Raw genomic sequence first — 18,681 nt, 5'->3', positions numbered from 1 at the left:
CTCTCCCAAACTCACAATGCCGTGACTGATTGCCAGTCCCACTTCCTCTTCTCCACCGCTCACTCTTCCTCCGAGATTCACAGTCCCCAAACAAAAGAAACAAAAAACCCCTTTTAGTGCATCCTCTCTCCTTTTATCCTACCCTAAGGGCAACGTGTCCCCATGTGCACCGCTGCCGGCAATCTTCACTAATCACCCCATTCGCGGGGATTTTTCGCTAAACTGGAACTAGCCCGGTGTTCCGTTGTTATTGGTCTGGCGGGAGGCAATCGCGGCGAACATTAGTTCCGCCTTGACAGTTGGAATTTTTTTGTCACCTCGTGACATACCACCTTGGGTTCATCGGAGTCAGAATGAACCCAGAACATCCAAATCTCAAACCTTTTATCCTGTTTACAGTTTACCACTCTTCATGTAAATGTAGTTTCTCATGTTTTAACAGCTGTGGTCTGTATGTTAATAAGTTGTGACACCTCATTGTCTGAGATGGTTCCCTGTATCCCACGCCCATTCCCATTCTAAAATTAATGACCATTTGTCCAGGATTTTATCAACCCAAATGGTACATAAACAATATACCAGTTGACTCTCTTCTCTTTGATAATTAAGCCATTTTGGGGATGAGCTCATTCTAAAAATATACTTTGGCGTGGAATCTGGGTCGAGGCAGACTACAATTTCTTACAAAATTACATTTATTTTTTTTCAATAATTTAAATTATTTTAATTGAAATGCACAACACAAACCGATGAACACGGATGTGCGCTGTTTTGTATGGGTTCATGTTGAAGAGCCTCTAAATTTATTCATATAATATTCTCTCTTAAAATTGAATCGAGTGTATGTCATATGTGTCAAAAGGTTTAAAGTCCTTTAGCTTATTGATGCATTTCAGTCAGTCAGTTAGGCAGCAGAGCGCAGGTTCAGCCTGACAGCCAGAATAAAATTAAAACTGCCACGATAAGTTGTCTGTCTGAGACAAAGACGCAAAACCTAATTTTGATTATGCACAGAGCACCCAGTTTAAGTCCATGTTATTACAATTATAATAATAAATTACATAATTATGTTTCTACTCCTGTTTTTTTTAAATAAAAATAATAGTGGCTGTCATAAAAACTTGATGGAATTATTCAAACAGCATTAAACATCAAACAACAATATAAAATATTATGAATATGTAATATGGTGCATATATTTAGCAAAATGCTCCTCTCTAGAGTTATTTTTCTAGCTGGCTATTAAGTTTCAAGATAAATGTAACATTATGTGACATTGCCAATTAAATGTTCTGTTCATTCACCAACTGAAAACAGCATAGACCAAAAGATTGATTTTTGAGATTTAAGAATCGATATTGGTTCATAAAAATGAGAATAGATTAAATAAATATTTTTGCCCAGCTCTAACATTGTCCATATTTGTTTTTTCAGGCACAAAGGTTTTTTAGTGGCCTCTGCTGTCACTGCGGGGGAAAACAAACATTCATCTGCTTTGTATGGTGTTGAACATGAAAAGTGACTCTGTTCATCTATTTTCTTCATAAATATATAAATGCATAATCAAGTAAGGCCTGCATTGAGAGCAAAGCCACTGAACCTCTCAAGGTCCATAAAGGTACTAAAAACTAGGGATGCAACGATTCAAATTGCTCACGGTTCGGTTCGTATCACGGTTTTAGGGTCACGGTTTCGGTACGGTTCAGTATGTGCTATGTTTAGGGAAAATGGGAATACTGTCAAATAAAAATAAAGAAAATAAGAACAAACAATCAAACTACAAGCAACATCACAAATAAGTACAATAAAGCAAATATTCAAATAAAATAAACAGTGCTTTTCAGGTTTTTCAGGTCTCTAACAGTAGTTTTCAGGTACAGAAAATGGATAAATTAATCAAATATAAAATAACACTGCATATTATCTTTACTGTATAAAATAAATAAAGATTAATCATTATTGAAGTTACAAAAACTATTCAGTCAAGAGCAGTGAGTGATTTATTTGTTATTTGTTGTTTGATTTAACATTAAAAACAGGCAGAAGGAATAGTTTTGTTTCCCTATAATACATGCACGATCCAGTACATATACTGTTACACATGCGCTGTCTTTCTCGACTAATATACGTTCACTTAAGACATAACTGACTATGTTTGCTAGGATTCTCGCCAAGACGGGCATGTTGACATAATTTTTGAATGAATGTGTCCGCTGAAGCGCAAGACTTGAAAGAGAAGTCAGTATTTGCGCGCTGACTGAAATAAGCGTGTGCGCGCTTCGGATGAGCGCACACAAATCTTCTCACAGGCGTGCGAGTTCGTCTTGTTCCTGAAGGTTTAAATCAGCAAGGCTTAAATGAGTTTAGTTTAAACACAGATAGAAACGTGTGCTGTTCAGGTCTCACCTGCGCTCGCGCGCTATCAACACCCGGGTGATAACGGCGTAAATGACTGGACATTAGAGCATACGGCACTCGCAGTTAACAGTTTACAAAGAGTGACTGTTTTGTCCACGCTTTTTGATTATCGTTGTTGTAACGTTTTGCGCATCCATCGACTGAAACATACATTATCTGAACTGTTTTCCACGTTGCTATTTTAAAAAAACCATATTAACCAATATATGCGTCGTCATTCGAGATGGACCGCGGTGCAAGTGCGTACCGAACCGTAAGTGGAGAACCGTACGGTTCGATTTTATACCGAGAACCATTGCACCCCGACTAAAAACATATTTGAATCAGTTCGTGTGAGTTCAGTAGTTCTACCTTAATATTATAAAACGACAAGTTTTTTTTGCGCGCGCCACAAAAACAAAATAATGACTTTTCAACAATATCTATATGGGCCAATTTCAAAACTGCTTTGGAGCTTTACAAATCGAATCAGTGAATTGGAGTGCCAAAGTCACGTGATTTCAGCAGTTTAGCCGTTTGACTGGAGATCCAAGTCACTGATTCGAAACAAAAGATTCATAAAGCTCAGAAGCTTCAGGAAGCAGTGTTTTGAAATCAGCCATTCCTTTATGATCTTGAGAGGTTTGGTGGCTTTGCTTTCAATGCAGGCCTCACTGAGCCATCGGATTTCATCAAAAATATCTTACTTTATGTTCTGAAGATGAACGAAGGTCTTACGGGTGTGTAACGACATGAGGGTGAGTAATTAATAACAGAATTTTCATTTCTGGGTGAACTAACCCTTTAATGGTTTGTAGATCATGCAAATAGAGGTGTTGTGTGTTTTTTCATTTAAGTAATTTATGAATTAAAACAATACTGTTTTTGATAGGTTTTATAGGATTTTTTTATTTTTTATAGGGAGTTATAGAGATGGTTTGTATAATATATGTTTTTTTGGGGGAGGAGGGTGAAGGGTTGATGTTGCAGTTCTCTCATTCAAAACAAATTTCTTTTAAGGAAGACAATAAATAGTACCTTGACCTTGAGAAGCTACAAAGCCCTTCTTTACTGCAAATGCCAGTGATCAGTAACAAATGACTTTGTGATCAGTAACAAATGAATCTCCATCTGAAATGGCAAAAAAAAAAAAAAAAAAAAAAAAAAATCGAAATATCTCACTTCTTGTTGGGTTTTCAGATTTTGCCCCCAGGGATTTTTTGCAGGTAATGGACAGTTACATGTGTGTACTGAATTTCATACTTGTACGTGAAATATAAAGCGAAGAGTGCTTAATTGAAATTTTATATATTAAGCCATTTTGCCATACCTAATTCTGAAACCCATATCAGAGGTAAATTTTCACTACTTCTGACACGTGTGCAAAGGCCCACAAAGACTGTGATACAATAGGGTCCTCACACCATCGGTGCTCGAGCCCTAATTACATGTTTTTACTCCAAACTCACTTTATAATGACAGTCAAGTATTTGAAATAGCGTTTAGATTAGCATTGATTAGATTGATAAGCATTGCATTATATAAATCCAGCATTAGCGTCAGTTCTGGCAGGTCACGTCAGTCAAGCTTGCATCAGCTGACTCCCAGGTGACTTACGTCAACCTATAGGAATATGACGCCTATCACAGCATCTATATATAAGCTCCTCAGTATTATCAGCAGCTGTTGCATTTCTCAGGAGCTAATGACCCTCCTCCATCCCCAGCTCCTCCTCTCTTCAGTCAGGATTGGCCTTATTATTCCCCTGAATAAAACTAATTCTTGAAATATGTGTACGTGCTAAATTATGACATTTAATGACATCTGCATATATTGGTTCTGTTCTGCTCTCCCTGCTCTTATAAATGCTAGGCTGCATGGATGCGCAGGGAGATCTTGCCCAGAAAAGAACCACCATACCACCAATACAAATTCTATGCATTATCAATCATATTTGACGATAGTGGTCCTGACAGAAATTCAGTTTTTTATGATGAAAATAACTGAGAAGGCTTGAAAAACACAGATAAACCATATATTGCCGTAGTCGTGTGTTTATTATATTCATGTTTAATCAATAAAAACGTTTCTAACTTCTTTTTATTCAGTCACAGTGATAGTATGATGCCTATAGGGGATTTCCTGGTACTTCTGCTAGACATATTTGGAGTATCTGCTCAAGGGCGCCCTCCGGCATCCAGTATGAAACAGACCCTTTTAAACTTTGAGGGAAACATAATCAATGTTTTTCTCCAGTGTACAAGGTTTTTTTTTTCAACAGTGGATGCATAAGAGGCACATATTTCATATTAAATACATGGACTTTCATATTAAATACTTGATTTTGCATACCTCTTGACAAAATAAAGAGATTATTCATATAATAAAATGATATTTTTGTCAAAATAATATAATATTTATAATAAATCCTTAGACCTTTCTAATTAATTATAGTCATAGGCTACTTGCTTGTGAACAGGCAACCCTGCATTTTTCAGTTTTCTGTAAAATAAAAATATTGTTGAATTATTACAGTTATATTTATCCTTAAATACTCTTTTTTAGTATTGGAAGTTATTACAATGGTAATGTCTCTTATTTGGTTTAATATTTTTATTTACCAATAATGATAATAATAATAATAGTTTTATTAATATATTAGCACACATTTTGGGGCCCTACAAACAAGCAAATCAAGCCTGCTATTGTTTTTATAAATCACATATCACAATTTTAACCAGAAAAATCGCAATCAGATTTTTCTCTAAATCGTGCAGCGCTGCAGCCCTATACAAACTAGGCTAAAATTTAACCCCACCAGACCAGAGTCACAGCTAAGTCCAGCAGATTTCACTTATCATGTGAATAAGGAGAGATGACTGACAGAACGAGGGCGGAGGATTTGCTGCACAACAGATCCCGAGCATTAAAGTCCCAGTATACTTCAAACAAAGTTCTTTTTCGTTCTTCATTTAGGGGTAAAACGATGTTCGAAATGCGTGACCAGCGATATACTGTAAACGAACATCTGACGACGCCCACACTGCTGAGAGCGACGTTTAGATGAATATGTAAATATGTGCTGTACACTGTCTTCTCAGTAACAAAATAAACGCAACAAAAATGAGAAAACAGCAAGCATTTATTATAGAAAGCATTAGAAAAGCGTCACATAGCACTTTATTCAATAGATTGCTTAAAAGCAAGCAGCTTTACAGTATCAAATACGAAAAACAGTGTTAGGGCCTCATTTCATCAGAAGCACAACTTCATGTACTATAAAGTGGCTATCCAGTGTGTTCATGTTTTCACCCACGGAGATCTTACCTCGACGAACTCAAACACACGAAATGAGTCAAAGACGCGTCCCACACAAGTAAAGGCGGAGCCTCAGCGCACACCTCTTGTTACGTCATCGTCACTGACTAATGGTAGTACAAAGGTGTTTTGCAGCTGAAGCGAACTTTTCCCGAAAGTTCGCTTTGGCAAGCCGTTTCGAACTTCCAAAAAGAACACAAAACGAATTTCGTTTTGGCCTGATTTTGTTTCAAATGACGTCACATCAGTTCGTTCTTCGATTTCATTTGAAGTATACCGGGGCCTTTACTGACAAACATCTAATCTTGTAAAATGTGTGGTCAGTACCACATCTCCCTTTACACAAAGTACGCATGACCACATTCAAAAGCAATTTCAGTACCTGTCAAAAGAAGCATGTCTGAATTCACAGCCATAGACTAGCCCCGGCCCCACAACTCAGTGGCCATTTTAAAAGACAAAACTGTTTACCAGTGCATTCTCTAACTAAAGCTGAATCAAATAATGCATAATATTTATTTCTTTCAGTCTAAGTTGTTTTATTTAAAATCTTTCTTTTACATCATAACATTTCACAGGAAGACAGAAGTTTAACTAATATATCAATATATAAAATGGTGCAAGCCTCCGAACAATCAAAATTAGAGGCCATCTACAACTATCGCTCAATATTTTAAATTTTATATGGAATATTATGAATCTCTAGCAAAGGAGGTGGTCATGTGTGGACACAGCTGTTCATATGTACGACAAAAGAAAGTAAACAGCTTCAAGGCAAAGTATAAAGAGGTGAAAAATGCAAATAAAAGAAATTGTCATGAAGGTGGACAGTCAGATTTGGTCGACAGTCAAGCAGCAGCATGTTCATAGTCTCAATTTTACACAGAAACTTATTTTCAGCCATTTAAAACAACAAACACTAATAGTGTCTCACATCCGCATTACTTTTTAGGTGTTTCTGCAAGTGTGATGACGGCAAAAGCCTTTTTTTTATCCTCATACTGATCCTCACATTTAAACTGTCTTTGCCCAGAGTGAAGGCGCATGTGATTTTTTAAACTTATCGTTTTCGTAAACACCATGCCACATTCAGAACACTGAAGTTTCTTCCCAGAGTGAGTCTGCATATGGCGTTTCAGGTCTCTGTGATACGTGAAACTCTTCTCACACTGAACACACGTGAAAGGCTTCTCTCCGGTGTGAAGCCTCATGTGGACCTCGAGGTTTCCGTTTTGAGCGAAACCCTTCCCACAGTAATTGCAGGCGTAAGGCTTCTCTCCAGTGTGAACTCTCATGTGGACCTCAAGGTTTCCTTTATATGTATAAGTCTTTCCACACTCTTGGCATGTGAAAGGTTTCTCTCCAGTGTGACTTCTCATGTGGGCTTTGAGGTTTTGTTTTTGACTGAAACTTTTTCCACACTCTTGGCATGTGAAAGGCTTTTCTCCAGTGTGACTTCTCATGTGGGCTTCAAAGTTTCGTTTATGATCGCAACTCCTTCCGCACTGACTGCAGGTGTAATTCCTTCTAGATCTGGTCTTCTGGGCTCCTTTTTGTGAGCAAGTCATTTCAGTCGGTGTGGATTTTTCTCCAATCGTGAGATCATGTTTCTCATCTTTCACTTCCACGTTATTCAGTTCTTGACTCTCCTCTTTCAGCACCATCAGGTCTAAAGCGAAAAAAATACAAATATAAGTTTACACCAGTTTAATGGCAAAAGCAAGAGGCATCAAAAACAACAAAGCATAAAAACCAACAGCATGTATAATATATACACTACACTACTGAGAGAGGTGTTACACAGCTTGACCCAAGAAAACCGGTTTATTAAAGACTGATGCCAAATCAGCAATTCATGTCTAAAATATTAGAAAAATAGTGTCCTCTCAACTATGTTTAGTTTTGCACTGAAATAGTATTTCTGTCAGGATATAAACCCCACTGTAGCACAGAAACTGTGCTCATTAAAGTTACATCTCTCTTCTAGTGCATTTAGGTTTTTTGACAACACAACAATCTATTGGATAGCTTAAGAATAATGTTAGCAGTATCCGACATCTACCATTTTCTGTGTGTAAATGAACAGACGTCTCATCTGACATGGGGTATGGAGTGCCACAGGGCTCAGTATTAGGTCCTCTGATTTTCTCCTTCTCTGAGGGACATTATTATTTGATTTTATTGTTATATCGATGATACTTTTTTATATTTCCTCACAACTGGAAAAAACTGCACAACTCTACAAGTTAATATCACTGACATTAGGGGTGCATAAGCTAATCAATAAAATAAAACAATAATCAATGTCGAACATAATTGCTGATAAGAAAACATCCACCAGTCACATCATTTTACAGTAAGAATGACTAATATTTATGGACAAAACACATCAAAATAGTTAACTGCTGCAGGAGAAAAAGAGGACCCAATCTGCTCAAAACATGAGAATGCGTCATCTTAAGTGCTTCAAACAAACTCATACAGATATAGATTATTAAAATGTGCTTGCCTTGTCAGGTTCTTCGGCAGATTCGGGCACTATAAAACAAATTAAATTTAAAAATTGTGGAAATTGACCAATATTGGCTCAACGGATTACTATATAATTATCCCAAAAAACAAAAATTTGCATTGTGGTATTTATAGCTTTATGTCTTTAATTAATATAAGTTTCAAGACATTGTGGTGAGTATTGAGCACTAAAATTTTTCATAAACGGCTTTATGAGCTGGTATTTTGCTGAATTATGGGATCACGTTTTCATTGGTTTCATGTTTGAGTTTTTATATTCCAGTTAAGCCCATATTTACCTGCTTCCTCATTTCATATCTGTGTGAAATACGGTTAGATTAGATTGATTTTTTTTATGGAATGCTTAATCAGACCTGAACACAAAGTTCTTGGTGTCAGCCTCTTTCGGGGATTTATTGCCTTTTAATAACCCTTGAAACTTAAAGCACATCAAGGTTGTTATTTCCTCATGCATCCATTTATATCTTTATAGGTTGTGTCAATAACTTTAAGCAGTCCTCCTACTGAAAGCTGTACAGATATATTTAAAATACTGCGATGTAAATGATGTTGGATATGACGCATGGGGACTTAGCAGACTTTCACCACATCAAGACGCTTTCTTATGCAGAATATTACTTAAATGTATTCTGTGTTTTCTTAATTTAAAATAAGGTATTTTTGACCAAATATCCTGTGTTGGAGTTGATGTGTTAAAAGTAAGGTGATAAAATGTCAACTCATTGTGGTCTGTATTTTGTTTATTTACCCTTTCAATAAAATTTTTTTTTATTTCGGGACAGTGACAAATAAACATTTGCTACTACAATTTAAAATATTTAATTGGACCAACAGCATGGTTTGGTATAGAATCGCTGGAAAATGTTGGAGAGGTCAGAAGAATGTGTGTAGAAACTCATAACGTAATAACTGCACAATGTATTACATTATCAATGTAATAATGTTCATCATGTAGAAATTCTCTCAAAACAAAATCTTTCAATACATTGAAATTTATTACATTATGATCGCACCAAAAACAGTCATATGATAATAATAATTTGCAAATCAAAAGTATCATGCTAAGGCATAAACGATGAATTGCTTTACAGCACATTTTGTAAAATCTAAAACTAATATTCATTTTCTGCTCATCTCTTGTTTTTTTCTCCCCTGTTCTTATTGTTCCTCTTTCCTTCAATGATTGTTAACAGCAGGTGTTCATCACTAATGCTCAATCAACACTTAATTTATTTATTACGGGTGTTTCTAATCATTCCATTTAGAAACAAAGAGCGTCTCCTTCAACCCACACTTGCGGTCTTTCTCTTGATGCACACTGAATCCACACTATCTCTAATGCCGCTCCAGAGCATCAAGAGGGTAAGCATACCCCATAATTTATTATGTTGAGGAACTCACGTGCCCTGAAATCATGCAATGTTGAGAAAAACTTCAGAGTGTAAGTTAAATTAATTATGTATTACATATAATTTGATAGTAAAATGTTACACATTTTGAATTGAAGTACTGAATTCAAAATGCAAAATGTTTACTTGCATTTTTTGTTGCAAGTGTGTCCCATCAGGTAATTAAAAGTACTACACACATTTAAATACTGAAAATACATGATGCAAGTGATCTAGTGCGAAGACAGCAAGTGTGGGTATTATAAAGTCATGTTTACAAGACATTGGTATGATGCAGCAAGTGATTTAGGATGAGAAGAAGAAAAAATATCACTTATTGCCAACAAACGTTAGGTTGATCACTTACATATTACGGTTTGATTTATGCAAATGTTTTGTTAGATACTGCTGCATAATTAAGAGAGAAATCAATGATTTAGAGAAATAGATATATTTAATTTTACACAAAATAACTGTTTTGTTTAGGCTATTTCCATATTATTTTTCCTAATGTAGGAGGTGTGTTCAACTTGATACGGCGCTGTGCAGACGATCAGCATATGTTACAGTATAGGCTTATGTTCAACTTTATTTTTGTACATATCGTGCTGTTTTAATGCTCAAGTTTCCGCTGCTCTGATCGGTTACTTCCGGCCTAAGTCAAACACACATACAGTTAGTCTGGTCATGTGATCTCAACATGCCTGTCCACATGAGGTGACCCTCTTATTGTCAAATATACCCGCTTTAATTAGGACATTCTTAAAAAATATCATTAAATTCTGTAGAGGCCGACATTTTAATGAGGATCAAATGACTGAGTTCAGCTTTGAGAATGAAACTAACCTGTTTGTTCTTCAGTTTCTTCATGTTTCACACCGAATGCTTCTTCAATCTTTATGTCTTCACTCTCCTCTTTAATAAATGCCATCTTTATAATAGTGTGTCACGAGATCTCAGATGAACCAGGAGTTTTCCTGTGTGTTTGGACAATTTGACGTTTAAGAATAATTAGCACAAATACTATTAAATACAGAGTAAATCTCTGGGTGTGTCTCAATCAGCTCCCTAGTTCAGTAGTCAGTGCACTGGTGAGGGAGTCAGTCAGAGTGAGAGTTAATGGCCTTAAATGACCTGATTACCCCAAAAAACACAAATTTTACATCTTCTTTAGGCATGTTATATATTAGAGAGGCTATTTAAAGATGTTATATTGAACATTATACACTTTAATGAAAACACTTGCTATTGGTTTATAAAAGTTGTCTTTACACGTTTGTATTCTTGTAATAATAACACTGTTTTGATCAGTGACTCGATCAAGGGAATCGTTTAGCGAATCAACAGATTCAAATGACTCGTAAAGCTCGAGTCTCCAGCAGCACTAGCGCCTGAATTCTTGTTTACGATACACTGATTCACGATTTAGGGAGCGAAATGAGACGCACATTTTCTGTTACTTACGCGTGAATGCATATTACTCACATAAATGACGCTCATTAATGTTAGATATAGCATTAATACACTCAATAATCATTCATTCGCTTCACATTACTCGCGCTGCAACACAAACGCAGGAGCGCGGCGCACCCCTATGACGTCACATCACCACACCAAAATAAAAGTCCTGCTCGCACACTGCTATATCACAAAAGTGCATTGAAATTTACATACATACAAAACATGCAAACAACAATACATATCAGAGAAATACAGTATTGGTGAGATACACACTTATATTATCACTCACTTGCCATGAGTGATAATAAAATAGATAAGATCTTCCAATGAATTCAAAGTTCAGTGATGTTGTGTAGTGATAGGTTAGTTGATAGTGATTGTATATGACCAGCTTTGTGAAGTTTAGATGTAATTTGCATGTAGCATGGCTGACAACAGCTTTGAATCAAATGCGGGTGAATCTTTTATTTCTTATGTGTAATGGCCACTGTTGCCAGAAGTAATATTTCTCCTTATGTTACAAAAATAAACAACACATGAAACGCAGTTCCTCGTGTCTGCCTGGTGATTTGAGTGCCGTCAGATGAGGAGTGTTACATTAACACATCCATAGTAAAACATTGCATCCTTGCTGGCATTATGTAGTCCAAAACAGGGCCAATTCATAATAGAGAAAATATGATTGAGGTACAACCCTCTGGTGCTCTTCATTTAGGAGTCACACTCATACTAAGGGACTGAAGAGTGCCAGAGGGTTAAGCAGTTTGCAAAACTGTGAAACCTTGCATTCTGTTTAGGACAAAGAGCAAACTTGAATGTTTGTATTACAGTATGCAGATTGGTGCACTAAAAAAATGCAAGAAAAAATCTTCACAAATGCATAACATTGTGACCTAACATCTCAAGACACATTGAAATAGTTTGTCAATCAACAAAATATGATAGTTTTATTATCTTTAGACCAAACACTTGCTGAAATATTGATAACTTGAGTAAAGAGTAAGTAAGTGAGTAAAAAATGACTTTTGTCTGAGATTAAAATGGAATGGAATTTTAGTTTGTTTTCATTCATCACATTTCTTTGTCTTTGTTTCACACCACTTATTAGTTTCTCATGACATCTACTCATCTGGTCGTCATTTAGTTAATCATCACCCTGTATTCAAGTTCCTCCCTTTGTTCTGTTCATTGTCCGGTATTGTTTGTGTTTAGTACACACTGTTTTGCATGTTGGCTGTCTTATTTAATAAACCTTGTGTTATATTCTCATCATCTTCATCTTCTTTGGACTGAGCGTTACAGAATACCAAACCCAAAAATGTATTTAAGAGTGCAATTTATTGCAGTGACTCAGGAGAGCCGCGATTTTTTGTTTTTTACCTACATTTTTTGTCATCTTGCCATCACCTGCCCTTACGGCGAGAAACCTTGAAGTCACTGTTCTGGATCAGGGCAAATTACCATCACCCCATTGACCTCCCAGACACCACTGGATAGAACTGGAAATAAGCCATCATCCAGTGTCTGGAGAGCATCCTTCCCCGATCCAGGACACAGCCAGACCCAGAGCCCAAATCACCACCATCAACCGCGGAGAATTTGTGTGAGCCCCCCACAGATGGAGAACTACCACCCACCATGACGGTTCAGCCAGAGACTGAGGAGAAGAGGACAGAGCTGACCCTCGCCCCAGAAGTGCAGAGTGAGAGTGCGTGCAGAAAATGAGGACTGGCTAAGTGACTTCAACACAGGGCTTCCCTGCCGTGATGTCCGCCTCTGGCCTCTGATCTTTTCTCTCTATCTCGGCCTGTTGGCTCCGCCTTTCTCCTCCTACCTTTGGCTCCACTGGAAACACTCGGCCTTGCAGCTCCACCGGGTTCCCTTGTCCCAACGGCTCCCCCTTGGTGAGTAGTCGCTATACTTTCGCCACGGATTTACGGGCCTTCCGCTGCGCTCCATTCCTCCACCCATACAGCTGCAGCGGGTTCCTCCTTCCTCCTCCAGCGTCGCCTCGGTCACACCGGGTTTGCCTCAGCCATCCGGTACTCCGCCTCCAGCATTCAGCATTTTGAACACTCATTGACATGGCATTGGCGAGGTCTCCTGTGCCAGAGATGTCACTCGATTCCATTGGTTCTTCGTCTGCGCCTGTGGATCCATTGGCCTCATCTCCGTCAATCGTCCCCCAGTAGTCGTCAGCCTTTACACCATCTTGGCTCCTCCCTCCCTGGGTCTGTGCCTTTGGGCTGTTCCCATCAGAGGATCATCGTCATCCTCACATCACTCCTCTTTTATCACCACCCTTCATCATTTAATCATCCATCCATCACCATCCCTTCAACAGCTACTTGTCCACCTCCTAAACCCCCTCCATCCCTCCCTCTGCCATCGCACCTTACAGGAGGGGGGTGTGATTTTACGGTTATGTTCAGTTTGCTTTTAAAGGACTTTTATTTTCATTTATCACATGTGATTCTTTGTCTTTGTTTCCCACCACTCATTAGATTTTATGGACACTCATAACATCTACACACCTGTTCATCATTTAGTTCATCATCACTGTGTATTTAAGTTCCCCCCTTTGTTCTGTTCATTGTCCGTTATTGTTTGTGTTTAGTACACAGTGTTTTGCATGTTGGCTGTCTTATTTAATAATTTTTAATAGTGTTGTATTCTCATCTTCGTCTTCTGGAGATTGAGCATTACAGAGGCTTAGATTTTGTGAAATTATGTAAATTTGTTGTGTTTTTAGTTATATTCATATATTTACATATAAAGTAAGCTTTTAATATAATGTCCAATTTTTTTCAATAAAAAGCTGTTCTTTAATGTCACCCACTGTTGTTTTTTGGCTCTTTTTTTTTTTAAAGTATCGGTTCAGGCACCATTGGTCAGGATACACAGACCAGAGAGATGGTAAGTGTGATAAAAGGCAAGCTTTATTAAACACAACAGTATGGGATCAGAGAATGGTGAAGCAGGTGAGTAATGAAGACACAGCACACACAGGTATGTTGCCACACACTTTATTCAAGTCACTGATGAATTGATAACGAACACTTTCCTTTTCCTTTCTTTAAAGGGCAAATCCACAAGACTTAGAGGAGAAGACGGAGCAGGAGACTGGAGATGGATGACACTGAGAATGGAGACTCGGATGAAGAGAGGGACAGCAGGTAAGGAATCGTCAGGTAGGGAACAAGCTGGGAGAGACATAAGGTAAGTCAGATGAGACTAGACAGTGAGTGTGTGTGAAGAGTCCTTTTAATGGAAGCAGATGAAATGGGTGACAGCGGGTGGTGATTAGAACTCTGGTGATTGCGATCGTTGTGGCTGCGTGTAGGTGGAGTTTGGAGATTCTGTGACACCATTTAGGCTCCGGTACCATTTTAAAAGTATCGATTTGGCACCGATGTTGTAAACAACTCAAACAATATCCAACCCTTTAGATGAGACATGAAAGCATAGGGTGGATAGAGGGGAACAGGATCGGCAAAGGACCTTGAGCCGGGAAACAAACTCAGGTTGCTGGAGGCGCAGTTGCGTATTGTGTTGGCGCGCTGCTCACAAGGCCATCGACGCAGACAGTCTGGTGAGTATGTTGCATTAATTCTGCACAAACAGCATAAAACCTTGACAAGCTCTTGGCACTAATAGGGATATTAATCTTTGCGTTGACAGCATTAAAATAATTACTTAATTCTTATTTGTCCTTAAAGGATTAGTCCACTTTTTAATACACTTCTCCTGATAAATTTACTCACCCCCATGTCATCCAAGATGTTCATGTCTTTCTTTCGTCAGTCGAAAAGAAATGAAGGTTTTTGAGGAAAACATTCCAGGATTTTTCTCCTTATAGTGGATTTCAATGGCTACCAACAGGTTGAAGGTCAAAATTACAGTTTCAGTGCAACTTCAAGGGCTTTAAACGATACCAGATGAATAATAAGGGTCTTATCTAGCGAATCGATCGGTCATTGTCGAAAAAAATACAACCGTTTATGCTTTATAAACAAAATATCGCCTTGAACGTACTTTCCGCTTCCGCATTCTTCATAATGCTTACGCTGAATGTCCTACGCCTTCCCTATTCAAGTTACGGAAAAAAACGAAACTGGCGCCGCGTTCGTTCGACAAGTAGAATAGGGAAGGCGTAGAACATTGAGTGTAAGCGTTATGAAGAATGCGGGAGCAGAAAATACGTTCAATGCGATATTTTGTTTATAAATCATAAACGGTTGTATTTTTTTCGAAAATGACCGATCGATTCGCTAGATAAGACCCTTATTCCTCGTCTGGTATCGTTTAAAGCCCTTGAAGCTGCACTGAAACTGTAATTTTGACCTTCAATCTGTTGGTAGCCATTGAAATCCACTATAAGGAGAAAAATCCTGGAATGTTTTCCTCAAAAACCTTCATTTCTTTTCGACTGACGAAAGAAAGACATGAACATCTTGGATGACATGGGGGTGAGTAAATTTATCAGGAAAAGTGTATTTAAAAGTAGAATAATCCTTTAACCCAGATTATTATCATTTATTTGACTATAGATAATCTCAAACTTGCTACTTTACAACCACTGCAGAATACAAAGATATTGTAAAGGATTAATGAGGTGTTTTTGTCTATACAGTTTGTCTATAATAATCCAATTGGATCCAACATTTTCAAATGTACAAGACGAAATATAACAAGTAACAACATTGTAAAGTTAATGTTTGCATCCTAGATATTTACAGTGCCCTCCACAAATATTGGCACCCTTAGTAAATATAAGCAAAGGTGGCTATGAAAATAAATCTGCATTGTTTATTCTTTTGATCTTTCATTCAAAAAACAAAACAAAAATCTAACCGTTCATCGAAGTAAAATAATTGATAGTGGGGGGGAAAAAATCACATTATGAAATAAATATGTTTTTCTCCAAAACACATTGGCCACAGTTATTGGCACCCCTAGAAATTCATATAAGTCAAATATATTCCCATTCATATTTACATTTTTTTAAGCACACCAGGGTGATCAAGAACATGAAATTGTCCAGCCATGACTTCCTGTTCCACAGGAGTATAAACATGAGGAAACACAAAGGCCAAATTCCCTTAATCTTTCATCACAATGAGAAAAACCAAAGAATATAGTTCTGATGTGCAGCAAAACATTGTTGAGCTTCACAAAATAGAAAGTGGCTGTAAAAAAAATAGCTAAAGCATTGAAAATCCCCATTTACACCATCAAAGCAATAATTAAGAAGTTCCAATCAACTAAAGATGTTACAAATCTGCCTGGAAGAGGACGTGTGTCTAAATCATCCTAATGCGCGGTGAGGAGGAGAGTTTGAGTGGCCAAAGACTCTCAAAGGATCACAGTTGGAGAATTGCAGAGATTAGTTGAGTCTTGAGTCTCAGAAAGCCTAAAAAAATGATCAAACAGCACCTACATCCCCACAAGATGTTCCGGAGGGTTTTAAGAAAAATCCTCTGCTCTCATCCAGAAACAATCTCCAGCATATTCAGTTGTCAGACACGACTGGAACTTCAAACGGGACAAGCTTCTATGGTCAGATGAAACTAAAAAAAAGAGCTTTTTGGCAGCAAACCCACCAGATGGGTTTGGTGCACACATGGATAAAAAGTACCCCATGCCCACGGTTAAATATACTGCTGGATCTTTAATGTTGTAATTTTTTCTGCTGGAGGTCCTGGACATCTTGTTCAGATACATGGCATCATGGATTCTATCAAATACTAACAGATAAAAAAATCAAAACCTGACCACTTCTGCTAGAAATCTTATAATAGGCTGTGGTTGGATCATCCATCGGGACAATGACCCAAAACAAACATCAAAACCAGCACAAAAATGTGCCACTGAGCACAAAATGAAGCTTCGGCCATGGTCGTCGCAGTCCCCTGATCTGAACACTAAAGAAAATGAGTGGAGTGAACTGAAAAGAAGAAGCACCAACATGGAGCTGGAAATCTGAAGGATCTGGAGATTATGTCCAAATTATCTCCAAACTCATCAGGTATTATAGGTGAAGACTCAGAAAAGGAGGGTGCCAATAATTGTGGCCAACGTAAACTAGAGAAAAAACATTTATTTCATAATGAGCTTTCCCCCCTATTTTCAATTCTTTTCCTTCAATGAAAGGTTGGAATTTTTTGAATGAAAGATCAAAAGGATAAACGATGCAGATTTACTTTCACAGCCACCTTTGCTCATAATTACTAAGGGTGCCAATATTAGTGGAGGGCACTGTATCTTGGGATCATAAAAACTGCAATGCGTTTATTTAGTACTGCTGATGTGTAGATTTATTACAAGTCAAAAATGTGCACTGATAATCATGTTCAGGAGATTACATTCCTCTGGCTCCTAAATGTAGTTTGTTCTTCTTGAGCATCAGTGATTTTTTTTTTAACCTTTTGTAAAAGTTGTGCATGATTGCCTCAGTTGGCCTCACCAGACTTCCTCTATTCAACTTATGAAGAAAGAGTAATGCCTCTCAAAGTTCAAAACTCTAACACTACATCCTATGTCTTCAGTATTCAACTATTCAACAAAACAAGCATAACCGATGCGACATTAACATTTACACAAGGTTATGACGTAGCGTAAGCATTTTGAACTGCGAGAGGCGTTACACTTTCTTCATAAATTCAATACAGAAGGCAGTCTGGTAGAAGCTAGATATTTAACTCTATAACTTGTTAAATATAGATATTTTTCTTACACAAAAGCATCGCTTCACTTCATAAGGCGCTTATTAATCCCCTGGAGCCATGTACATAAGTACATTTATGATGGATGAATGTGGATGGAGACACTTTCTTCAGCTCATACTCGTTGGTCTGGTTCACTGCCATTATAAAGCTCGGATGCATCAGGATATTTATTAATATATCTCTGATTGTGTTCATCAGAAAGAAGAAAGTCATATACATCTAGGATGGCTTGAGGGCGAGTAAAGCTTGGGCTAATTTTCATTTTAAAGTGAACTAATCCTTTAACATAAAAACATTTAAAAGTTTATAATGTTGCTTCTTTATACTTCCTAGACGGATAGAATGTTTGAAATAGCTTTACTTTAAGAGCCAAGTTCTTTACAGTATTGCGGACATGTTGAATGAGAATTTTAATGTTTTTTATTTTTCCACTTTATAGTTAGGGAATATGGCTGTAATGTTTTACATTGTTCATATTTCCATTTTCACATTAAATAAAATTTGTTTCATCCCTGCAGTTATAGTTTTATTACATAACCTTTCGTAAATGTTAATTGAAAACAAAAATGTCACTTCAGTAAATCCAAGCCCAAAGAACATTGTTTTGTTTTTTTTAAATGAGGGATGTCTAAAATCATTTCAAGTTTTTATTTAATACATTACTAAGTTGTTTAAACTATCAAAATTCCATCAGCTTAACAAAAGAGTATAAGTTGGGAGACAAGTGACCTTGCTCAGTAAACTTAGTTACGTCTACTACCTATGTGCTTTTGGAAAACGCTGCCCAGTTCAGTTCATGATGCCTCTTCTGATTGGATTTATTGAATATTTGTGTATTTAAATTGGTTTGTAATATT

General features: G+C 37.3%; 1 protein-coding gene across 3 annotated transcripts; it reads right to left on the bottom strand.

The window, feature by feature from the left end:
- Positions 1 to 5,637: 5,637 nt before the first annotated feature.
- LOC125254267 (gastrula zinc finger protein XlCGF49.1-like) lies at positions 5,638 to 11,278 on the bottom strand. Of its 3 annotated transcripts, none has more exons than XM_048168818.1 (3): positions 11,121 to 11,278; positions 10,482 to 10,612; positions 5,638 to 7,384 (listed from the first exon to the last, which is right to left on the bottom strand). In XM_048168818.1, exons 2-3 carry the CDS (start codon positions 10,564 to 10,566, stop codon positions 6,657 to 6,659), a joined length of 813 nt encoding a protein of 270 aa, XP_048024775.1. In that variant the 5' UTR covers positions 10,567 to 10,612; positions 11,121 to 11,278; the 3' UTR covers positions 5,638 to 6,656. The 3 variants fall into 3 exon arrangements, with proteins under 3 accessions (XP_048024775.1, XP_048024776.1, XP_048024777.1); XM_048168819.1 differs by having other exon boundaries at positions 11,100 to 11,256; XM_048168820.1 differs by lacking the exon at positions 11,121 to 11,278 and adding an exon at positions 8,225 to 8,253.
- Between the last annotated feature and the right edge of the window lie 7,403 nt (positions 11,279 to 18,681).

This window comes from Megalobrama amblycephala, linkage group LG19 (assembly GCF_018812025.1).
Source record: "Megalobrama amblycephala isolate DHTTF-2021 linkage group LG19, ASM1881202v1, whole genome shotgun sequence".
NCBI classification, from domain to species: Eukaryota; Metazoa; Chordata; class Actinopteri; order Cypriniformes; family Xenocyprididae; genus Megalobrama; species Megalobrama amblycephala.
The sequence above is the reverse complement of the archived record's forward strand: the minus strand, read 5'-3'. Positions and strand labels throughout refer to the sequence as shown.